Source organism: Narcine bancroftii, chromosome 2 (genome assembly GCF_036971445.1).
Source record: "Narcine bancroftii isolate sNarBan1 chromosome 2, sNarBan1.hap1, whole genome shotgun sequence".
Lineage (NCBI taxonomy): Eukaryota > Metazoa > Chordata > Chondrichthyes > Torpediniformes > Narcinidae > Narcine > Narcine bancroftii.
Window position 1 is genome coordinate 102,770,684 of NC_091470.1, and position 25,740 is coordinate 102,796,423.

General features: G+C 39.7%; 1 protein-coding gene and 2 long non-coding RNA genes across 5 annotated transcripts in view; 2 read left to right on the forward strand and 1 right to left on the reverse strand.

Annotated features, from left to right (window-relative positions):
• The window catches only part of LOC138754036 (uncharacterized), a 24,773-nt gene extending 17,416 nt beyond the window's left edge, over positions 1-7,357 (forward strand). For both annotated transcript variants that reach the window (XR_011351545.1, XR_011351546.1), the window contains exon 3: positions 6,720-7,357. This is a non-coding gene — a long non-coding RNA (uncharacterized lncRNA). The remainder of the gene's footprint in view (positions 1-6,719) is intronic.
• The window catches only part of LOC138754033 (sodium-dependent phosphate transporter 1-like), a 22,542-nt gene extending 5,227 nt beyond the window's left edge, over positions 1-17,315 (reverse strand). Inside the window, exons 1-6 of one of the 2 annotated variants that reach the window (XM_069917770.1) lie at positions 17,130-17,315; positions 14,125-14,690; positions 7,754-7,894; positions 7,106-7,191; positions 2,013-2,109; positions 720-839 (exon numbers count right to left, since the gene is read on the reverse strand). In XM_069917770.1, the coding sequence (XP_069773871.1) occupies positions 720-839; positions 2,013-2,109; positions 7,106-7,191; positions 7,754-7,894; positions 14,125-14,413 (733 nt within the window). In that variant the 5' untranslated portion in view covers positions 14,414-14,690; positions 17,130-17,315. Of the gene's footprint in view, positions 1-719; positions 840-2,012; positions 2,110-7,105; positions 7,192-7,753; positions 7,895-14,124; positions 14,691-16,291; positions 16,410-17,129 lie in introns of those variants that run through there. The other variant, XM_069917771.1, reaches the window with a different exon arrangement.
• On the forward strand, positions 17,092-20,321 carry LOC138754037 (uncharacterized). Its single transcript, XR_011351547.1, has 2 exons — positions 17,092-17,399; positions 19,669-20,321. It is a non-coding gene; the product is annotated as an uncharacterized lncRNA (long non-coding RNA).
• Positions 20,322-25,740: the final 5,419 nt, after the last annotated feature.

Consider the following 25,740-nt stretch of genomic DNA (forward strand, 5'->3'; position numbering starts at 1 on the left):
GCTTCAAAACTAATGTATAGCAAAGATCACATTATTAAACATCCCCTCAAAACTGCTAAATTCCTCAATAAAGGAGTTTATTGAGGAGTTGCTTTCTACAAAGTGTACTCACAAATTCTAGTCGCCTTAATCAGCCAGCTTTATAAAGCTACCTGATTAAGGATTTTTGACCTGAAATGTTAAATGTTTCTTTCCACAGTTGCTACCTGAGCAGCTAAATTTCCAGCATTTCCAGTTTTATTCCAGATTTATAAAGTACATTTTCCTAGCATTCTGGAGTAGGCATTGGAAGTGAGGGAAAGTGAAAAGTTTACATTTAAAGTTCCCAGCCTACTTCTAGCATGAAGAGAAACACAAGTCTGAAGACACTGCAAATGTAGTAAAAACAAAAATACAGGAGAAGTTCAGGTCATGCAGCATTCACAGGGGGTTAAAAATATAACATTTTGGGCCTGAGCCCTTCCTTGAAGCATTGGTTATACATCTTTTCCTCTTATGGACACTGCATTGATCAGAGTTCCTCCTTTTTTTTTCTTTTGGCACAGTGACATAGTTTCTCTAAATATTAGCCATAACAAATTTGTACTCAATTCATCATGTACGGAAATAAATACATTGGGTTTATCATGGATATTGTGGGACCACTCCCCCCAACCCAAATATCCTTGCACTCACTGAGCGCTCACCATGGCTCACTGAAGCATCTAAATTTTACTTACTTTCAATTTTTCTCTTCATTTTTGGACAGACGACGAACCAGACGATGAATGCACAGATGACACCACTTCCTAATGTAATCAAAATTGTACCCCAGAGTGGAATTCGGTCAAATCCCAGCACTAGAAATTGAAGAAGTTTACTTCAGAATCACAAGGGAACTAGTCTATCATTCCATCATTTCTTCCCTTCTCAAATAAATCAAGTGGATAAGTTATTTTTTTGCTCCAATAAGAGTGCAGTATAGAAAAACTAAATTTATTCTAGGAAATTTGTCTCAAGAGACAACATTGCCAGACAGTTCGGACATTACTGAAAAATGGTCCACAAATTGCTGCTCTTACAATGGAAAAAAACTCCAGTTTTTATTTTGCATTTAAAAATATACAAAGAATACACAAAAACAGTATCATTACAGTACCCGATATCCAAAACAGTTTTTTTCCCAGTATTGGAACAAAATCAAAGTAGCATCAGCTCTCACCAGTCCCCACTCCTGCCTTTTGGGTGGGTTGAGGGCACCAACAGAATGTGCAAGGTCAGCTGGTGAATTTTTTTTTCCAATTTGTGACATGTTGGTGCTAAAACAAAAAATTTGGTTTTTGGATCTTTTCAGTATTTGGAATTTCTGATATGGAAATCAAATCTACGCTGAATTCCCCAATTCAGTCTTTGCCTTGGCTTGTCCTTGCAGGTCTTCTAAAAGAAAGGCACATTCAAGATCTCGCCCATCAGGCTCCACCCGGATGACCACAGTGATTCATTAGTGGCCCCATTGTCATTCCTTTGCCCTTGATATATTTGCAGAATCTCTTGGGATTTTCCCTCATCTGCCAGACATTTCATGTCCCCTTCATGTCCTGCAGATTTCCCCCTCATGTACCCCTAGATCTCCAAAGCATGCTTCAATAATGAAAGGCAGATTGCCTTGAAAGTGGTGGGGGGGGGGGGGGGGGGGGGGGAGGAAGAACATGATTGAGCTGAACAAAAGTTATGAGAGGCATATACTTAAGACTGCTTGATTTAGAGATCAAAAGGAAAAGTTTTCACCTGGAAGAAAAGTTGAAATCTGGAGTTGCTGATGACTTGATGGGACAGACTCAATATTCAACACTCTTGAATAGCCAAGGCATAAAAAGGCCATGGACCATACATTAGTATAGATGGGTGAATGGTTAGCAGGGAGCTTACAAAATGAAGTTCTGTTTCAGTGCCACAAGTCTAAGTATTATTTTAAAGATAATCAAGCTATTTAATAGACAGTACACTCAAGTTCCAAACTAATCAGTACTTACAGGGCGCTCCTGTGAACATAATTGAGAAAAGATTAATTGCAATTGTGCAGGCATAGAAGACAGGTAGAGCTCGGAGTCCATTTGGCACAGGGTCTGCCTGCAACACAAGAGATGCCAAATTCAAAATACTTGCTTCCTTTTAATCCTACTCAATCAAGATCTTCAAACTTCAGAAATGTGACAAAACATTTATACATTTGAGTTCATTAATACTGTTGCAACATAGACAATGTTAACACCAACCACTAAACAAAATGGAACAGATACGAGGCAATCTTTAAGAGGGTCCCTAAAGAGGGTAGAAGATTACTATTACCTGCTGAACTTCTGATTCCTAGGTAGCCTTCCTCAAGCCAACTTGCCATAACAGTCAATCTTCATATTTCAGCACAAGATCAACCATTTCCCAAAATGCAACAGCATCTTTTCCTTTCACCTGGATTACCATTCATACCAAAGCTTGGATAAAATGAAGAGCAAAGTCGCTACCCAACCTAGTAGAATAAATAGCAATTCAACAACCACAAGCCCATTATCACTTCCAAGTAAAGGAAGACCCCTTGTTGATTCAATTGCTGCCAGCAGAAACAATAGAAATCTCAGGAGTGGCTCTGATATTATTAGTTTAGGAGCACTGAGTACAATAACTTGACAGAAAGATCAAGAAATGCATACCAAAGAAGCAAATTTCATGCAAAGTCAAAATGCCCCAATGATGGACTGACCTCTGTAAGACGAAAAGCCAATCTTCATTTACATTTCAGCAATTTCCGCAAAGTGCAACCACTCACTATTTTGCTGTTTAGTAAAGCAAGCTATCACTCAATCCAAGCAGCTAATTTTATAGCTGATTAAACTAATACTGCAACATGATACAGATTAAAGGCCTAAAAAAAAAGTGCTGGAGAAACTTAACAAATGTACTTTATGTAGCAAAGACAAAGATTACATAACCAATGTTTCAGGCTTGAGCCCTTCAAAATATGAACAAAATATGACAGGTGCCTGAATAAAATGGTGGTAGGGGAGGAGCACAGACCCACAGGCAGGAGGTAACAGATGGACAAGGGAGGGATGGCATGCCACCATTCAGGTAACAAATTCATTTAGAAAATTCACAAATCATTATCTAAAATTTAGAATGAAACAAGCTCATGAATTTAATTAAAAATAACATTCTTCGACTCATTTCTCGATGCATGCAGATTCTGCTGTGTCATGTGACAAAAATTGCAACAGGAACAGTTTTCTAGGATTGCCATGCCACCCTCCCATGCAATAGAGGAGTGGACTGAATTTAACAGAATATATTATCTTAATCCCAATGTGACAGCTGGCTTCCATCTCCAGATGGAATGATCTTCACTGAATAATTGAACATTTTGGAGAGCAAACATTTCTCTATTGACTGACCCTTTACTGATTCAGGAAATTAAACAATGTATGGAGGAGTATTTTGATATCATTGATAATGGTGAAGTTACACCATCCATCTTATGGGATGATGCTAAAGGAATAATAAAGAGTAAAATGATCAAAATATCAAGTAGAACAAGAAGAAGCAATCAGACCTGGAAAGTATAAAGATTAGTACTAGAGTCAGTACTTGAAAATAATAAAAATAAAAAATTCCTAAATGAATTAAGACAAAAAAAGACAAATTAGAGGAGCTTTTGACATTCAAAGCTGAAGGGGCCCTGAGATTTTCAAATCAAAAATATCATAAGGGAAACAGAGCTAGTTGCATAAAGAGCAAGCAAATCAAGTGGCCTCCAAAGTCTTTCATTTGGCCTCAAGGAAGTCAGTTTCACAACCAAATGAAATAGCAGATGCATTCGCATCCTTTTGTAAAGATCTAAATCATTCTCCTTAAATCAAAGAGGGGGAAGAACATTCTTGTCTAGATTAAATCTACCCTCTCTTTTCCAAGTGGTAAAAATGACAGCATGTATAGAAGAACAGGTAATAAAGGGAGTTATTAATAAACTAAAGAATAGTCCCTGGGGACTGATGAGAGTCTGAGAGAATTCTATAAGTGTTCTAGGGAGGACTTCTGGCTGTAATTATGTCTTATTGGAAGGAAATCCTCCTAAATGGTAGACAGAGGCTATAATCTCCATTATAAGGATGGGAAAGATCCCACTAAATGTGAAGGCTATAGGCCGATAAGTTTTTATGGCAACGATCAAAAGATACTTAGCGCTATACTAAGAAAGAGAATTCAAAAGGTTATAACAGTTGATACACCCTGATCAAACAGGATTTATACCCAGTAGACAGGGAGCCAATAGCATCAGCCATATTCTTAACATCGTTGTTAAAAAAATCAGGCATTTACGATACTTAGTTCACATGCACAAAAGGCTTTTGATAGAGTAAACTGGATCTATCAAACATACATTAGATAAGATGGGGTTTCACCCAAAATTTACAAATTGGGTGAAAGTACTATATTTAAAACCAAGGTCAAGAATGAGGGTGAATGGATGTTGCTCTTGATTTTTCTGGTTAAAACGTGGAGTTAGGCAGGGAGTCAGTTTGAGTCCCCTGCTCTTCAATATATAATTAAAGCTACTTGCTGTAATTATTAGTCAAAAGGGTTAGTATAAAAAAAATTATAGAGGAGTGGAAGATGAGATGTCCCCATTTGCAGATGATATCATGGTGTATATGACTGACCCCATTTCTTCAGTGCCTTGCATGATGCAAGTATTAAGAGTATGTAATATCTGGTTATAAAATTAATGACTCAAAAATTGGAAGTAAAAATGCTGTCAGGTACATGGCCATCACAATTTTATAACCAGGTCAGGTTTCATTGGTCTAGAGAGGGCTTCAGATACCTAGATGTCTTATCACTCCCTTCATCTTAAACTATATGAAGCCAATTATGAAGGAAATAAAGGCAGATGTGAATTCTCCCCTTATCATTAATTGATAGAATTGAAACTGTCCGAATGAATATTTTGCCCAGACTGCTTTATGTTAATCTTTGCTGGTAGGAGTTCCTATGATAGAATTTAAAACTCTTGACAAATTGATATCAAGATGTGTATGGCAAAATAAAACCTAAAGTTAGACTTTAGACTAAACAAAAAGAGGGCCTTAATTTTCCAACCACCGGGAAGCAGAGCTGAGGACCCTGAAAACATGGATAATAAATGATATGTAGACAGGTTGGGTGAATATAGAACAAAATTTATGCCCTAGTATTTCTCTGAAAGGGCTACCATTCCCAAACCAAGCAAATCAGAAGAAATTAAAAATAGATAATGGATTAAATTCACAATGAAAACTTGGTTGGCTATCAGAAAACTAAACCTTTAGTAACTATCCCAGAATTTCTACCTGTAAAAGTAGATAATGCCTTTAGAAAATTGGTGGATAAAGGGCTAACTATTGTGGATCAGCTTTTTTGTGGGAACGTCTTCAGAAAGAATTTGGTTTGACGGGATGGACTTTTAGATTTCAAGTGCAGCACTACTGAGCCACATGCAGATTGGGAGCAGATAGGTAAAATACCATCTACACTAGAAAAGATTTTCATGCTGCCTATGAAGGGGGTGATAAAGAACCTGATAGCTTACACCTACAGATGGCTTCAAGATAACGTTACAGGAAAAACTATGGAAATAAAACAGAAATGGGAATTAGAAATGAATATTTGTATTACAAATGAAATGTGGGAAAAGACCTGCCTTGATGGTCAAAAGTTAATGTAGCCCTACTTAGAGGAAGTTTGAATGGAAAATTAAAATGAGAGAATTTAAGACTCCTCATGTGTTGGGGAGATACAGCACCTCTCAGAATTATGCTGGAAAGAATGCAGAAAGATTGTGATCAGTCCCCAGGGACTATTCTACTGGAGGGAAATGAATTAAAGTGACTACACAGAGTTGCTTGCACCTCCAATGGTAGCCCACACTGGCCCATAAGTCCCGCCCATGCGTGGGCAGTGACGTCACGACACAGACGAATGCGCGGCCTGTTTGAGCACAGGAAAAGATGTGCTCAGTGACGCCATTTTGATGTGCAATCATACCAATATTTTTGGGACTGTCTCAAACTACATCAATATTGGAGAGATAATAAAGTGGAAATTAAGCAAATCATGAGGGTAGATCTACCTCTGAAGTCAGCATAATTTATAATGGGAGTGACTTCAGGGGATAGATACCAAAAATCAGGCATGTTTACTTGTGGGCATTACTGTTGATCATAAAGATTACAGTATTATGGAGAAATGCATCACCAACCAACTAACATTGCACAGAAGATTTTTAAAAAGTGTACATTTGATAAAGAGCACAACAGCTAAACTCAATTGAACACCTGTAATACTACAATTACAGAGAATGATTACGGATACAACCTCTCCGTAATCTCAGTTGTGGGGAGGAGTTTGACGGGTGCTCTCTACGTGTAACTGGAGTAATGTATACAGATGAGATTGTGATTGTATACAAGTACCTAGAGTGATGAGTGAAAAATTCAAGAAGATTTATTCTGACCTCCAAGCTCAAAAGTGTCACAATGAGCATTATGAAGAATTGTAGGATTAAACATATAGGTGACTGCCTATTGGTTAGAATGACATTACTTAGGTGCCTAAATCTGTGATGCCTCTATGAGCAAAACTTGAATTAGATTGATGCACTGTATACATCTGTTATGTGATTGATGTATTTTGTTTGTACACTCACATAGACTGCAAATGGAAAGTTCAAGAACAAATTAAAACACCCATTTCAGCCACTATGAAGAATGAAGATAACCGGCTCGTGGGAACACCATCTTCAAGTCACCTACCAGACATACTGCCATTCCTTCAAAAACCCTGGGACTCTCCACCAACAGCACAGAGACTGCAGCAGCTCACCAACAATTACCCACCTCTGAAGTCAGCATAATTTACATTGGGAGTGACTTCAGGGGATAGATACCAAAAATCAGGCATGTTTACTTGCGGGCATTGCTGTTGATCATAAAGATTACAGTATTATGGAGAAATGCATCACTAACCAACTAACATTGCACGGAAGACCAAGTGTAGCTTTTACCAGAACACCCATAGCTCACGATGAATAACTGACCTTGTGTAAAATAAAGTAGCGGACCAAATAAAAGACAGCAGCAGACATAATTCCAGACAGAAGTGGCGAGATGAACCAAGAAGCAACTGTAACAATTGGAGAAATGAATGTTAGCACTGGCAAATGGTGTTTTTTTTCCCCTGAAAATGCAGTGAGCCATTTTTGTTCAGTATTGTGGTCCCCATTGTGACGTCGAATGTTATAGTCAGCTGATTAAATATCAGATTAAAAGCCTGGAATGTTTTTACATTACTGGGTGCAAAATTGTTATTGCTCCAATTACATACCAATAATTTGATGGAATCAAAGAGGGCGCTGTTTCACAATTCTATTTTCTAGTCATTGCCAGAGGATTTAAATAGATCACAGCATCCAAAAATGCAACCTTTAGTGAGCCATAATTATTTTAAATGTTCTCAGTCTCAACCATGCTGATCCTCATTAAATACTTAGAGCAACAATTATGATTTGCAAGGGTCATCATTTGCTCAAGACAGAAAACCACTAAAAGTCTGAGCCACTAATTTTAATTGATGCAGGGTCTTTCATTCTACAGCCATCTTAAACTTTATCCTCCCCATCCCAAAAACATTCAACAGCTCCACACATTTTAAGAATTCTGAACACTCAGCCCAAGTTACAACTCACCGATCTTCAGCAGCTGCAACCACTTCACACCATGTGCACCTGTAGCCACCAAACAAAAACCAATAGTAGCACCCACAATGCAGTGGGTGCCAGATATAGGGAGCTTCAAAAACGAAGCTGATAACTGCCAGACAGCAGAACCTGTGCAAAACAAAACATTTCAAAGTTTGTGCAATACTGAAGATTATATCATTCAAAGTTCTGATTTATTGTCAAGAGTTCATACATGACATCACATACAACTCCAAGATCCTTTTTCCTGCAGGCCAGCTAATATTTCGACTTATTGGTAGTCTAAACTGAGAGAAATGCAATCAAAGAAAGTAATATAAACAAACTAACTGTGCAACACAGAAAAAAAATAATTACTAAAGTGCAAAGAAAGAGTCCTTAAATGAATGAGTTTGTTGATTAGGAATTAGTTGGGGGAGGGGTAGCAGCTATTCCTGAATTTGGTGGCACAAAGTACATTAACACAAATTTCTTGGAATACTGTAATGATAATTACCTATATACTCATGTAATAGTCAACCATTCCCCCCCCTGGCCAAAAAAGGGCACATTTTCCATATAACCCATGTAAAAGTTGGATTCCTCTTTGACCCAGGCTACCTGTTCATCCAAACTTCAAACCGCAGATCCTCACCCCAGCCGCCTAACCACCAGAACACCCAATGCCCCGACAACCCAAACTCCAGACGCCCCAAGCTCAATCTGGCCATCCATCCACCAGAGCTTCTGACATTACGGGCACAGACCCTCTCCTAAGCCCTGGCTATTCATTTTCCTTCTAGGCCTCAGCCACCTTCCCATCTGAGCTCCTAATGCCCCAGAAGCCGATTTACCTCCTGATTCTAGCCATCTGAGCTCCTGATGCATTGAATGACACATGTACTTACTGCAGTCAAAGTATGACCCATGTAAGATTTGACGACCCCCCCCCCCCCACTAAAAATTTGACCTGAAAAATAGGGTCTTTTGAACTGCAATCCGCAATATCATTTCTCTATCCTGGTATCTCAAGCAGCAAATCAAAACTGTGGATTGCAGTTCAAAAGGCTCGACAAAACCAGACTCCAATGATGGTTCAGGGAAATAAGAATGGATTTTTTAATGCTGATTTGAGTTAAGAAATTATTAAGAGGCAGTAGAGAATTTAATTCAGCTAAAGTAGTACTGTGGAGAAAGGGTTATAAATTTGCTTTTCGTTATCCTGCTGTATTGAAAGTTCTTTTGATAATTTTCAGTCTCAATTTTTTGAGAATGATCATGATGCATTAATCTTTGCTAATTCATTGCCAGATTTACGAGGAAGTGGACGGTCGCCATTATTGTCACCTAAAAGGAGGGTAAATGGGAATGGGAATAATGGAAAGAAAGTTGGATTGACAGAGTCTTCTTGACATTGAAGATCCTGAACAGTCATTGGGACTGGAATCGTTGGGTTGAATGTGTTTGATTAAATACTTTGGAATAGTTTGACTGGGGGAGGGTGGATGGCACTGATGCTTTTGATAGTCATCTGCCACTAGTGGGTTTTACCACACCCAGATTTTTGGGGAGTTACTACACTACTGTAGTTTGTGATTGAGAACTTTCTTTTTTAGTTGGGGTTTCTTTTTAAATAAGAGAAAAGTGTTATTTTATTCAGAAGGGATTTTTTTTTTTGCAAGGGGAGCAATATTCTGTAATAGTGTGAAGACTGTATTGTTAGGGTAAAGAAATCTCTAATCTGAATTTTGCAACTTTTAATGTACAGGGATTGAATAAACGTAAACGTGTATTGGCACATATTAAAAAAAAAGAAAGTTGATATTGTCTTTTTACAAGAAACATTTGACTGAAAAAGAACATTTAAAATTGGAGAGATTGGGTTGGATATGTGATTGCTTCTTTTAATTCTAAAGTAAGGGGTGTAGCGATTCTGATTCATAAACTATAATTTGAGTTGGAATCATTTACAGAGATTGCTGGTAGGGTTTTGATGGTGAATTGTAAAACTTTTACTGAACCATGGACATTGTTGAATATTTATGCAACTAATGTGGATGGTGATCGATTTATATCTGAGGCTTTCTTAACATTAAATCAGGCTAATGAAAATATTTTGGTTGGAGGGGATTTTAATTGTGTTTTGGATCCATTACTGGATAGATCAACGAAAAGTATAAGGAAATCAAAGATGGCGATACAAATGGGATCTTTGATGAAAGATATGAATTTAGTTGAAATTTGGAGAATAAATCTGACAGAAAAGGACTTTGCTTTTTATTCATCTAGACACAATTCATTTTCTAGAATAGATTGGTTCTCGATTTTGGCACATTTGCAGGCTAGAGTAGTGCAAGCTGAATACAAGAGTAGGGTTATATCCAATGATTCTATGTTGTTATTTATTTTGTAGGTTCTGAAGTGTTGCAATCAACTTACCAGTGGAGATTTAATGTAATGTTATTGAAGAAACCAGAGTTTATTACTTTTGTTAAGGAACAAATGGATTTATTTTTGGCTGAAAATACTAATTCAGTAAGTAGTAATTTTGTAATCTGGGATGCTTTAAAAGCATATTTGTGTGGTCAAATTATTAGTTATTCCACAAAAGTTTAAAAAAACAGTATCTGGCGGAAAGTTTGGCATTGGAGAAACAAATTACGGAGTTGGAAAAGGAATTTCAGAAGGTTACAGAATATAAGAAAGCAGCATTAACAAAATTGAAATTATGTTATAATACTTTACAAACATATCAGTATGAGCGATTAATTCAAAGATCTAAACAACGTTATTATGAGTTGGGTGAGAGAGCTCATAAGGTATTAGCTTGACAATTAAAAATGAAACAAGTATAGAGAACTATTAACGCTATTAAAAAGAATTCAATAGTTACCTATAAACCTCAGGAAATTAATGACAAATTTTATTCATTTTATCAGAAATTGTATATTTCTGAGGAAAATCAGGATAACGGTTCTGTTGAATCCTTCTTATCCAAGTTAAATTTACCGGTTTTGGGGGAGGAAGACGTAAAGGAATTGGAAGCTGTTTACAAATTTTGAGATTAAAGAAGTTATACAAGAGATGCGAAATGGAAAGTCGCCAGGTGATGACGGATTTTCAGTGGAATTTTATAACGTGTTTTATGAAGATTTATCTTCTATAGTTATGGACATGTTGCAACAAATAACTGAAGATCAGTCATTACCAGAATCTTGTTCAAGTGCGATAATTACAGTGATTTCAAAGATAGAGATCCATTGAATGTAGCTTCATACCGACCAATTTCTTTATTAAATGTGGATTATAAAATAGTGGCTAAAGTATTGGCAAATAGACTTGCTAAATATTTACCTCAGTTGGTAGATAAAGATCAAGCAGGTTTTATTAAGAATAGACAATATTCTTAGATTGATAACATTGATCAATACATTGAGACAGCATTCCAACCAACCAATGGTGGTTGTGCTTGATGTGGAAAAAGCAATTGATAGGGTTGAATGGAATTTTTTATTTAAGGTGCTGGAGAAATTTAATTTTGGCCCTCTTTTTACTGGTTGGGTTAAGGCATTGTATAAAAATCTGATTGCTAGGATGGTGACGAATGACCAAACTTATTTGTCATTTAAATTATCACGATCAACTCATCAAGGTTGTCGATTGTCACCAGCCTTGTTTGCATTGGTCACTGAACCATTAGCTCAGGCAATTCGACAGAACAAGGTTAAAGGGATAAGAATTGCAGCTGATGAATACAAGATTAATTTATTTGCTGATTATGTATTGATTTGACACATCCAGATCATTCTTTGAAATATTTACAAGAATGTTTAGTTCAATTTGGGGAATTATCTGAGTATAAGGTGAATTGGGATAAGAGTGAAATATTGCCAATTTTGGAAGGGGATTATGAAGTGTAAAAATATTAAAATTAAGATGGTCTGATAAAATTAAATATTTAGGGGTAACTGTGATTGCAAATTATCAATCTTTATACAAATTATATACCTTTATTGAAAAAGATTAAAATGGATTTGATTAAATGGAAGGATCTTCCATTAACGTTAATAGGTTGAGGAAAATGTATTAAAATGAACATTTTTCCATGTATTCAATACTTATTTCAGACAATTCCATGTTCACTTTCAAAGGTTTTTTTTCAGGATTTGAATAAGGTTGTGAGGAAATTTTTATGGAAGGGAAAATTAGCTCGAGTAGCTTTTCAGAAATTGACATGGAAATATGCACTAGGTGGACTTCAGTTGCCTCATTTTCAAAATTATTATGAAGCTGCACAGTTGAAGTGTTAGTATTAATCATAATCATTAATGGATTAATGGATATTAATCAGCCTCCTAGTTGGGCCAAGGTGGAGTTAACCTGTATTTCTGAATTTGATGTTCATCAGTTTACACACAAGTGGATTTTGAATTTATTGCAGGGATATTATATGCGGGTATTAAAACATTTGTTAAAGATATGGGTTAAAAGAAATGATGTTATAGGAACAAAGGGTAAATTATCAATCCAAACTACTCCATTATATCAAAATCATTCCTTTTTCAATGTCTAATAGGTATTTAAAGATATGGTATTCTCAGGGTATAAAAGTGATACAGGATTGTTTTGAAGAGGGACAGTTTCTTTCTTTTAATCAATTAAGGGAGAAATTTGGTATATCAGTAAATTCTTTATTTGTGTATTACCAACTTAAGAGCCTTGATAAGGGATAATTATGGTAAAGAGTTTACTTGAGTTAACAAAATTTAAATCTGATTTCCATTATACCAGAGAGGTTTTATTTCAGATATGCATCGAATGTTACAGGAAATTATGGATAAACCGAATTTGGAGAAATTTTGAAATTAATGGGAAAGTGATTTAACTTATGTTATACCTCAAGAGGATTGGGAGGTTATGTGTCATGAAGGGATAACTAAATTGACTAATGGAAGATGTGGTTTGGTTAATTGTAATTTTTTTGCATCAGTTATATTTGACTCCTGAGAAACTGAAAAATATACTGAGTTAGTGATTTGGATCTTTGCTTTAGATGTGGGTTAAGTACGGGAATTTTTTTGCATATAGTTTGGTCCTGTGATAGAGTACAACCATTTTGGGAAAAAGTGAGGCTGGTTTTGGAGAAACTATTTAAAATTAAATTACTATTAGATCCAGAGATTTTTTTGTTGGGTTATATTTTGACTGGTTTGGGGTTGGATAAGTTTCAAATAGCATTTGTACGTTTGGTGTTATCTGTGACAAGAAAATGTGTAGCAATTACTTGGAAAGACAATGTACAGATTAATATAGCTCGTTGGCATAATGAATTGAGATTTTATTTATATGGAGAAAATCGCATAATTTACATGATAATTATCCTTTTTTGTTAAAATGTGGTCATCTTATTTAGAATATATGGGTTTGGAAATATCTTAAAATATTGTATACATTTTCCTTATTGGCTCCCCTGGAGGGGGCTGGCTGAGGGGGGGGGGGTTACTATATTGTATAAAAACTTTTTTTGGTTGCTATTGATTTTACATTGTTTTTAAATTTTAAATAATTTTTTTTTAAAAAAATGGGCCAAAAACTCAACTACACAAAAGAGTCTGGAAAAACAACCAACTGAAAAACCTCACAAAGATAAGCGTATACAGAGCCGTTGTCATACCCACACTCCTGTTTGGCTCCGAATCATGGGTCCTCTACCGGCACCACCTACGGCTCCTAGAACGCTTCCACCAGCGTTGTCTCCGCTCCATCCTCAACATCCATTGGAGCGCTTACACCCCTAACGTCGAAGTACTCGAGATGGCAGAGGTCGACAGCATCGAGTCCACGCTGCTGAAGATCCAGCTGCGCTGGATGGGTCACGTCTCCAGAATGGAGGACCATCGCCTTCCCAAGATCGTGTTATATGGCGAGCTCTCCACTGGCCACCGTGACAGAGGTGCACCAAAGAAAAGGTACAAGGACTGCCTAAAGAAATCTTTTGGTGCCTGCCACATTGACCACCGCCAGTGGGCTGATAACGCCTCAAACCGTGCATCTTGGCGCCTCACAGTTTGGCGGGCAGCAACCTCCTTTGAAGAAGACCGCAGAGCCCACCTCACTGACAAAAGGCAAAGGAGGAAAAACCCAACACCCAACCCCAACCAACCAATTTTCCCTTGCAACCGCTGCAATCGTGTCTGCCTGTCCCGCATCGGACTTGTCAGCCACAAACGAGCCTGCAGCTGACGTGGACTTTTTACCCCCTCCATAAATCTTCGTCCGCGAAGCCAAGCCAAAGAAGAGACACAAGTATATACGATAAGTTTGCAAAACAAAGATTTAACACCAAATTAAAGAAACTTAGTGCATCAGTTATTACTCACCAAACATGGCACTGACTGACCCAGCCATTAGCATTTGTTGACTCGAGTTGTACAGTTCCACCTCAATTATTCCTTTACGAATGGTCTCACTGACTTTGGCACCCAACAGCACAGAACCCAACGTCTCAAATATTGTTGCCAAGATGCAAGCTTTTTTGAGTGTCAGAACTCCTGAACCAACAGCCGTCCCAAATGAATTGGCAACATCATTGGCTCCCACCGAGAATGCCAGTACAAATGCAATGATGAAACCAACGACAACCATCCATACATACTCCTCCAACGCCATGGTCACTCGAGTTAGTAATGCTTTATAGAGGTATGGATTAAAAAAAATACTATACACTTAAATATACAAAATGAGGTAACAAAATATCTTGATATGTAATAAATAAATGGATTAAATAGAATGAAGATCAATGTGCACCACAAGTACTGTGCAGCAGTATTTGCTATCCACTATGTTTGATAGTCTGTCTTTCACAGTCTTTGCAACAGTCAGCAGTTAGAGGTGTTGAAATGAAATCCATTGTGGAGATAGTGATAGATATGGACTGTTCTTCATCCTGTGGGAAATTAAAGGACATATCATAAACATTAATATTTCAATATTCGCAAATCTTGCTTCAGACTCCCATCATGAACACTCAATCTGTCAATTCCTCCTACTGCAAGATTAATCTTGAACACTGCACTGTTAAGGAAAGAAACAAAAAAATCCCACTGATATTTCACCCAGCACTATACAAGCCAAAATATCTCTAACAATTCAAGAGTGTGAAAATAAAAATTAAATTATTCTGGTGTCAAATACAATTCGAATTCTTTCAAAGATTTGAGCTTTACTCTCCGAAAAAACCCGAGGCAGAAGTATAACCATTTAACTTCAGCAGTCTGAACATTTTATGCATTTTTTTGTGTCTATTCAAAAGGGCGGCAGTTAGCATAGCTGGTAGCTCTGTTACAGTGTCCACGACCAGGGTTCGAATCCTGTCTGTAAGGGTTTGTATCTTCTCCCTATGTCTGGATGGGATTCATCTGGTTTCCTCCCACCTTTCAAAAGTATCAAGGGTTCATCCTGGTTGGAGTCAATTAGGCAGAATGGGCCAGTTACTGTTCTGCATGTCTAAATTCAAATTTAATGAAAAAAAACTTCACTTAACTCAGCCAAATTGTTGTCATTATTTCACTTTCTGATAACTGCCAATTTGTAAAAATGAAAGCTTCTGGACAAATGTTAAGTATTCATGAAAAGTTCCACATACCAACATGAACACAGAAATAAAGCAAAATCTATGTGTAGAGTTAGTCAAACCTTACAAATCTATCTTCCTGCCAACTCCCCCACAAGTTGTCAAATTGTGAACTGCACCTGTTCCACCTAATCTTTAAACCAATTTCTCGACCACCTGGCTCAACAAACAACCTCCTAGAATATTTAGTAAAAACACAATGCTGGAGAAATTCAGGTCAAACAATGTACTTTATATGGTACAGATACACAAGCAACATTTAAGGTATGAACAAATATTGGCAGGCACCCAAACAAAGACTGATAACCCTGACCCCTGTCTGTGGAGTCATCTTCATTTGAAATAATACTAATCTTGTACAGCAAAGATAAAGATACTGTACATTACCAATGCTTCAGGCTTGAGACCTTCAAAATATGAACATAAATGTAGGAAGGTGCCTGGTATGAGCACCTGCCAAGTTTTGTTCATGTCTTGATGAAGGGTTCAAGGCCAAAACGTTGGTTATGTATCTTTAGCTTTGCTATATATAGATTGATCTGCTAAGTTTCTCCAGCACTGTGTTTTTACTTTATGTCTGTAGACTTTCATGTTTTACTGCTGGAATATTTAAAAATATTGCAGTTGTGGGATTTAGTTCACCATAAGGAAACGAGAACCATTGGCATATTCAATAAAATTAGAAATATTTTTCATAAAGCATTTCTGAACACTTTACAAAAAAAAACAAAGCAGAAATGTAGAGTGATAAAGGATTGATCAAACAATGGATTTCACTGCCAGCTCCCCAACCCTTTTATATTTGAGATTGCAACCGTCAGACACAAATGTTCAAAGACTTATTCACTGGTTATCATTCTGATTAAGTAAAACAAATTAATCGCGTCGATCAACGATAAATGCAGTTAAAGTACCGGTTTTTACTGTCCAACTCAGATCTTTAAACAGATTGGGGAAAGCCAGCAAGTTTTAAAGCGCCATTCTTTTCGCGCCTCTTCTATTCAAAACAAGAAACCGGAAGCGACTTCCCGCCAAGGGGGCACGCGCGCGCCACCATCCTCCTCCTCCTTCTTCTCACCCCCCCACCCCCAGCCCCACTCCACGATGGCAAAGCTGCGCTGGGGCACGCTCTACAATCACCTCTCTCCTTCCACCCCCCCCCCTCCCCCATGTCAAGGGCAGCTGCCGCCTCCTCTCCCCACCCTGCATAAGGCGCGATCGGGGCCTGGACTCTCCGTGACCCGGATTCCCCGCCGCGTGACTCGCTCGCACGGGGTCGGCGACGGACCAGGCACCCTCCCCATGACGCAGACCCGGAACCTTCCACCTCCCCGTGACGCGCGCGAAGGGGCCAGGACTCCCCCACGCGCTCTCCCCCCCCCCCCCCCCCCGTGATGTGCGTGCGCTGAGACGCGGCGAACCCACTCCCCGTGACTTGCGGCGCGGTTCGGACGCGCCCTCCCTCCCCTGCCCGCGTCGAACATGAAGGCGCCCGGACTCCTCCCCCTCCCCAAATAACCCCACGACGCGCGCGCTGGGACCGGACCCTCTGCCTCCCAAAGCGCCTCCGTGACGCGCGCAGTCCGGCGCCCTCACGAGCTCCCCCTCGCGCCCGCAGAATGAATGAGGCCTTGAGTTGACGCCGGGTTGTTCCCGGAATGGGATGCCGGCCCATGTCACCACCGGCCGGCACTGGGTTGGAGGGGTGGGGGTGGGGTGAAGGAGCCGCAGATCAAATCCGGCTATGCTTACCAATTAAAGGTGCAACTCCGAGGGAGTGAGGCTCGACACTCGGGGCAGGGGTAAGACCCACACTCCGTGCAGCTTCTCCACAGTAGGCGCCGAACGGCGTGCTCACCGGCACTCAGTACAAAAGGCAGCCTCCACCGGCCAGCAGTCCGCCATCTACTGCGCCGCCCCGCCTCGCCGCCTGTTATAGGAGGACTGACGCTGCGGCCGTAACGTGGGGCGGGGGCGCGTAGCGCGGGGGCGGAGCTCGCTGCGTGGAGCGCGGGCCGTTGTGTGAGTCCGTAACGCGGGGAGATGCTCATAACACGGGGGCCGTAACTCGGGGCTCTGTTCACAACGCGGGGGCAGTAAGCACGGGGCGGGGACAGCGGGATCCGGTAGCGCGTGGTGGGTTGCGTAGAACTGCGCCTACACGGCGAAAGCAGCAAGCCGGGGGCGTGGCCGGAGCGGGGACCGTAACTCGGGGCTCTGTTCACAACACGGGGGCCATAAGCGCGGGGCTCATAGCGCGTGGTGGGTTGCGTTGAACTGCGCCTGCACGGCAAAAGTAGCAAGCCAGGGGCGCGGGGGTGTGGCCGGAGCGGGAACCGTAGCGCGGGGGCGTGACCGGAGCGGAAACCGTAACTCGGGGGCGTGGCCGGAGCGGAAACCGTAACTCGGGGGCGTGGCCGGAGCGGGGACCGGAGCGCGGAACCTCACTGTTGAACTAACCGGTGAATTCAATACAACATTGTGCTGGACGAGACCCCAGCACCTGCAGACTCTCTTGTTTAATTAAGAATTATTTGGCCAATTAATCTTCAAGCCTGAAATGTTAGTTATGTAGCTTTATCTTTGCTATACAAAGCACTGTTTTTACTAACCATTAACTTGCCTAGCCTTGCTGCTTGGAGTCGGCAAGGAAGGAAGTCAAACTGTGCACCTTATATAGCAAAGATAAAAACTTTGTTTGGACACCTGCCTACATTTTATTTCTAGCTTTATGAAGGTTATATATCTTTATCTTTGTTATTTAAAGTACACTGAGTTTTCTCCAGTATTGTATTTTTGCTTGCAAATGTGAGTCTACAATTGAGGTAACTCGAGGTAGAGAGCATGCTAACCTGATGATAATTGTAGGGAAAATTATGGGATTTAAAATTAAAGTGATAGCAAGATGCAATGAAAATAATATAATTGAGCAGAAAGTTTTGAAACCGATTGGAGCATGTGGACATGAAGACAATATACCCATGAGAATTGAGAGTTGGTTAGAGATAGAAAACATGGAGTCGGAGCCAGTCTTTTTAGGGTTGGTATGCACTGGCAAATGGAGAACTGCAAAAATCTGTGCCTTGGCTAGCTGTATTCAAAATCTGTCAATGAGATGAAATGTAATAATTCCAGTTTTGCTGATGGCACAAAATGTGAGGATGCAAAGAGGATTCAGTGGGATATAGATTAATTTGGTGACTGGACAGCAACATGATGGATGGAATATAATTTGAAGTTATCCACTTGAGTTGGATGACACAGTTAGCGCACCACTATTTACAGCGCCAGCGACTCAATTTAGAATCCGACGCTCTCTATAAGGAGTTTGTACGTTCTCCCTGTGTTCCTCCCACCGTTCAAAATGTATGTAATTGTATGAGCTTGTGGGCTGGAATGGCCTTTTACTGGGCTGTGTGTCTAATTTAAAAAAAAATAAAACTTGAAAGTTCCTTAAATGATGAGAGGTAAGGTAATGATGTTCAAATGGCTATGTTGTTCACTAGCTAAGATGGTAGGTATATTAGGCAATTATCAAGATGAATGGTATGTTAGAACAACAAAAAATGCTGGAAACATTCAACATGTCATAGGCATTGCTGGGAAAAAAAAACTACTTCAGATTGAAGACTTTGACAGAATTGGAAAAGAGAAAACAAATTGGTCTGGGAAGAATAGAACAAAAGAAACCTCTCAATACTGAAGCCAGGATTGGCATGGATATAAACTTTAAACTAAGATTGTTGGTTGATGGGGAGAGTTGGTGAGAAAATCTGAACAAAGAGACAGAAAAGCTATGATGACACACAAAACAGGCAGATGCTTGAATTTTGGAACAAACTGAGAAGATGAAAAATCTCAGCTTGTCAGACAGCATAAAATGATGGAAATGGTCAATCAGCATATAGGTTCTGCCAGGACTTCATACTCTAGACTTCTAAAGGTGTGTTTAATGATTTGGACCAATTAACCTACAACCCCATATATTTTGGAAGATGAGAGGAAACTGGAGCACCCAGAGATCACAGGGAGAATGTACAGAGTCCTTACAGACTGCACTGAATATGCACCTGGGATGCTGACACTGTAATAGCATCACACTAACTGCCAATTGGAGTGGCATATTACATAAAGGAAGACCATTGCAGTTGTTCTTGATTCAGTACATCATGACTCGGCAGTGTCTTAGGCCAAACCATTTTAAATTGTTTAATCACTGACCTTCCTTCTATCATAAGGTCAGAAGTTGGGATAGTTGCCAATAATTACACAATGTTCATTTCCATTGCAGCTTCTCAGCAAATGAAGCAGCTCAAACATGCCAGCTGTAAGACCTGGACAACACTTCAGCATGGGCTGCTAAATCAGAAAATGTAATATTACACAATTTCCTTTTGTCTGCTGTCTATATTGCCCAGCATCCTTACAGCAAGAGAGAAAGAGAGTCCTGTCAGCGATGCAGAGTGTCCATGGATTTAACTCCAATGGTCTCTGTAACTAAAAAGACCCCTGTTCCATCCATTGACAACCCAAGCACCAGATCCAAACCTCACACGATCCGGAAGCTTCCAAGTCCCGAGGTCCTTCGGGAGCCCTTCTTACCCTCAGCATCTTCTGGAATGCCAGTTCCAATACTGATACCTGGCTACCATGAGCTAGTCTCCAGCAGCCCACAGCAAGTCGCTGCAGCCTGCGTGGGTCCTTCAGCCGCTGAATGCCTAATTTTGATCCTACAGATTAATGATGGGGTGCAATAATGATTCACCAGGCAATGCCCAGGAATGATGAGTCCTTGTGAAAAATTGGATGGATTAATATAGGGACGAGACCTCATTAGAGAATAGAAAATTCTTCACGAGCAGATTGGTAGATATGAGAAGCGTTTCCCATGGGTGACAAGTGTAGAACTGAGCACTGAAATAAATTTCTTCTTTTGCCAACTGATGAATCTTTGTAATTCTTTGTCAAAGGTCATGATTGCATTGAAACAGATTGATTTCTGAATGTTAAAAGAATCAAAAGATGAGGGGATAGGGAAAAAAAATGTTTTTAGGTGAAAGTGTGATTTGATTTGATTTTGTTGAATGATAGAACAGGCTTGAAGAATTGACCAACCTCTTCCTGCTCCTATTACCTATATTCTTGTATTGTTGGATGATATAATTCATTCTAATCTACCTGGTTATGGACGACTCCAGCTCCATTGTCGCTATCAACCTGCTGGTACCGACCCTTTGCCCCTTCCTTTTTTTTAAACGTAAAAATTTAAAAATGTTTTTTTACAACATAGTAGAAGCTGATTCCAGCCATGGAGACCCATGCCACCCCATTAATCTACAACCCTGTACATTTTGGAAGGTGGGAGGAAACTGGAGCACCCACAAAGGTCTTGGGGAGAATGTACAAACTTATATTCAGTGCCAGATGCAAATCCAGGTCGCTGGCTCTGTAATAGTGTCGCGCTAACCACTACTGTACCACTAAATGCGCCACCTGTTTTTTTTATGTATTTCTTTCACAACATTCTACAAGATGTTTCCATGTCTATGCTGACAAAAACCTGTACTACCTCCCCATCATTTCTCTTGATCCTTGCACATTCTGTTAATTTGCCACAATGCTTGCCTGATCTCCAATGGGAGGTGAGCAGTACTGCCACTAAATGTTGGGGTCTCCAAAGCCAATGCCATATTGCCATCATTTCTTGGGTTCAGTCACCATTTCATCCCTTCCCCACAAATTGTTTAAAACATTCATCATTATGCATGTTTGATAACCCCCACACCCCAACCATGTGCATGGTTAGAGAGATGCTGAAGGGAGGCGGGGGGGGGGGGTGAGTCCTATTTAGATTCCTAAGTTATTGGGACTCTGGTTCTGACGAAGGTGGGATCTGCACAAATTCAACTTTATTATCATCTGACTGTACAGTACATATACAACCAGATGAAACCATGGTACACACACGTTCACACAACATACTCAGCAAATAATAATTACATGTATACATGAAGATACAATTTTAAATAAATATACATTTCAATATAAATATAAGTCCAGTTTGGAATTATTTGCTCAGTTACAGGATAGCATTCATCAATCTCACACCCTGCTGGAAAAAGCCACAGTGCCCTCTATAATGTTTGGGATAAATATATTTTTTCTTTATTTGCCCCTGTGCTCCACAGTTATAAAATTTGTAATCAAACAATTCACATGTAATTAAAAAGCATATTCCAGATTTCATTCGAGGTTATTTGTATACATTTTGGTTTGACCATGTAGAACTTGCATCACTTTTTAGTTCCCTTATTTCAGGGCACCACTCGTTAGCCACAGAAACAATGGCTAGATTACAGTCTGTCAAAAAGTATTTAAAAGAGCCTGCAGACTTCTGGAAAAAGGTCTTGTGGACAGATGAGACCAAGATTAATCTAACAGAGTGATGGAAAGAGAAAAGCGTGGAGGCATAAAGGAAAGGCCCAAGATCGAAAGTGTAGCCTCAGTATGTATGTTCATGAAGTGTTCTACTGACGGTATGCATTGACATATTCACACCTGTCCCCTGAAGAGCATTTCTGATCTGTCGGACATATGTTTGGGGATTTTTAATTTTTTTTTTTTTTTTTTAAATTTTTTTAATTTTTCACACCATACATCACATTAGCCATGATACACATTTTTTCTTTTTGGATTTTTAATCATTTTAATGAGAATTTTTTCATCAGCATTGGAGGGTCTTCCTTGGAATATCAGACCCTTTGTGATTACTGAGTTCACCTGTACGCCCTTTCTTTCTAACAATGCTCCAAATAGTTGATTTTGGTAATCCTAAAGTGTGGGGAATATCTCTGCCTGCTTTATTCTTTATTTTCAGCCTCATAATTGCTTCTTTGACTTTCATGGGTACAACTCTGGTCTTCATGTTGAAAAATGGAGCAAATAAAGGAAAAACCGTGTCTTTGTCCCAAATATTATGGCGGGCACTGTATTTCCCAGCCTGACAGTCCAAATTTTGATGTTAAGCAGGTTACATTAAGGCAAGCCTATGACCAATATCCTCATAAGGATTTTTAGTGGATGGTTTAAACTAGTCTGGCAGGGGAATGGATATCTGAGGAAAGAGATAAAGGAAAGGGAAATTTGGATAGATATGAACAATAAGATGGAAGTGGTATGTTTGGGTGTACGATCAAATAATAAATAAATCTGAACTTGAATTGGGAAAGAAGGTCAGAAAGCAAATAGTCACAATAGACTTACTGGACAGGGTTACTGTCTGGAAATGTGGTATCAAGACAACATTAAGAGCTTGTTATGTAAGTCACTAATGACATGACATCACTAGTAGAGACAAATGGCTATAATTTGACATGGTGCTGCAAGATGAGAGCTCCTGGTATTAGGGGAAAGATGCTAGTGTGGACAGAAGATTGGCTGCCAGCAGGAGAGGGGAGAAAAGAGGTCTTTTCTGGTTTGCTGCCAGTGACCAGTGATGTTCTGTGGGGCTCGGTGCTGGGATCACTTTGAAAATGATACGAAGATCGGAGGAGGGGCATGTAGAGTTGAGGAAGTACTGAGTCTACAGGACAGACGGGTTAGGAGATTGAGCAAGGAAATGGCAGACAGTACAGAAGTGTGTGATCATGCAGTTTGGTGTAAGGGATAAAGGTGGAGACTATTTTCTTAACAGGCAACAAGTTCAAAAATGAGAGGCACAGAGGGACTTGAGAAGCCTCGTGCAAGACTCCCAAAAGGTTGAAAAAGATAGGAAATCAGCCATGATGGAATGGCAGAGAAGACTCAATGGGCTGAATGGCCTGATACAACTCCTATGTCTTGTGGTCTAATTTGAAAGATGTTACAGAGGAATAAAGATATAAACTCTCTACTCAGGGATATGTGAGCATATCAATTCATAAAGTTAAACAGCACTAACACAGGTTCTTCAGCCCAACTCACCCATGCCAATCAAGATGCTATCTAACCAATTACATTTAATGTATTTGCCTACATTAGCCCATATCCATCTAAGTTAATGTCAGACAAATTTGGAATATTGAGTGTAGTTTTGGTCATCTAACAACTGGAAAGATATCAATAAGATTGAAAAAGTGGAAATGATGTACTAGGGTGTTGCCCAGACTTCAGCAACTGAGTTACAGGGAAAGGTTAAACAGGTTAGGACTTTATTCCCTGGAGCGTAGAAGAATGAGGGGAGATTTGACTGAGGTATTTAAAATTATGAGAGGGATAAACAGAGTAAATGTAGATAGGCTTTTTCCACTGAGGGTAGATGAGATACAAACCAGTGCTCACGGGTTAATGGTGAAAGGGGAAAAGTTTAGGGCAGGGGTGGCCAACCTTTTAATTTAGAAATACAGCATGGTAACAGGCCATTTTGGCCCACGAGTATATACCGGGGGTTTAGGTTAATTGGGCGGCACGGACTCTTGGGCCAAATTGCCCTGTTATTAAACCTTTCACATGCAAGTACCTGTCCAAATGCGTGTTTTTTTTAAACATTCAAATTGCCACCTCTTCTGGCAGCTTGTTCTGCATTCCCACTATCCTCTGCATGAAAAAGCTGCCCATCAGATCCCTTTAAATCATTCTGCTCTCACCTTAAACCTGCACCCTATTGTTTTTGATTCCTCTATCCTAAGAAAATTGAATATTTACCCATCTATTCGTAATTTTATGGACCTCCACCACATCACCACTCAGTCTCCTCAACACCATCCTAGTCTTATAACTGAATCTGGGGTGAAACACGAAAGACTGCAAACAGTGTGTTTGTAGAAAAAGCACACAGAAATTCTGGAGGAACCCGGCTGGTGTCGCATTATCCATAGGAAGATGTTTCAAGCCTGAGCCCTTCTTCAAGGCAGAAGCAGAAAGCAGGCAAATGTATGAATAAAGACGGGGTGGGGGGGGGGGGGGTTGGAGAGAGGGGAGAGAACAGACCAATAAAAGGTGTTAAGTGGATATGATGAGGAAAGGTTAGAATTGACTTTGACTGAAAGGAAACAGGAAAAAGGGAAGAGACCGTTGGAGGAAAGGAAACAAGGACGAAGACTAGGGTTGGTGGGGCTGGGGGGAGGTTCATGGAAACTGGAGAAGATGAAGTTAATGCCATTCATTTTATAGGTGTTTTATTATCAGAATACATACATGATATTTCCTGTGGGCAAGGCAGAATTACCATTTTCTGGCAGTGCAAAAAAAAACTGACTCTACTTACACATGTAAACAAAAAAAGAAATGTAAATTGTGCAATACAGAGGAAAAAAAAAACAATCAAATGCAAATATAAGAGTTCTTAAGTAAGTCCCTGTTTGATTATGCATTATACTCATTATACACCAGGCACAATTCCAATACTATCTACACATTTGCAGATGACACCACAGTTGTTGGCAGAATCACAAATGGCAATGAGGAAGCGTACAGCAGTAATGACAACAACTTTTCGCTCAACGTTAGCAAAACCAGGGAGGTGATTGTAGACTTCAGAAAGAAGTCAGGGGAAACTGACCCAGTCCTCATCGAGAGCTCAGTAGTGGAGAGGGTCAAGAACTTCAAATTCCTGGGTTGTCAGCATCTCTGAGGATTTGTTCTGGAGCCTCCACGTTGATGCAATCACAAAGAAGGCTTGACAGCAGCTATACTTTGTGGAATGTTTGAGTAGAGTCGGTATGTCATCGAAAACTTCAACCAATGAGAGCATTCAATCTGATTGCATCACTGGCTGGTCCGGAGGCGCTAACTCTCATGACAAGAATAAACTCCATAGGATTGTTAACTCAGCCTGTGATATTGCGGGCGCCAGAGTTCACTCCATCGAGGACATCTACATGAGGCAATGTCTTTTTAAAAAAAAAAGCAGCCTCTATCCTCAAACACCACCACCTTGGTCATGCCCTCTTCACTCTGCTACTATCACAAAAAAGATACAGGAGCCTAAAGATGAGTTCTCATTGGTACAAGGACAGCTTCTTCCCCGCTGCCATCAGATTCCTGAATAATCAATAAACCAAAGACACCCCCTTACTTTTCATGCACTACTATTTTAATTTTTTTATAGTAATGTTGTAAGATGGTTATAATATGAATATTTACACGATGATGCTGCAGCAAAAGACTGAATTTTATGACTTGTTCATGACAATCTTAGTTGATGTTGAGGAGTCCGATGGTGGAGGAGTAGCAGCTGGTCCTGAACCTGGTGGCACAAGGCACCTAGACCTCTTTCCTGATGGTAACAGTGAGAACAGAGCTCCTGGCCTTTCCACATTTTGTGATTAATTATTGCAAAGTTTCAACCCAAACATAATTTAAATGTGAAAACAAGTACATTTTG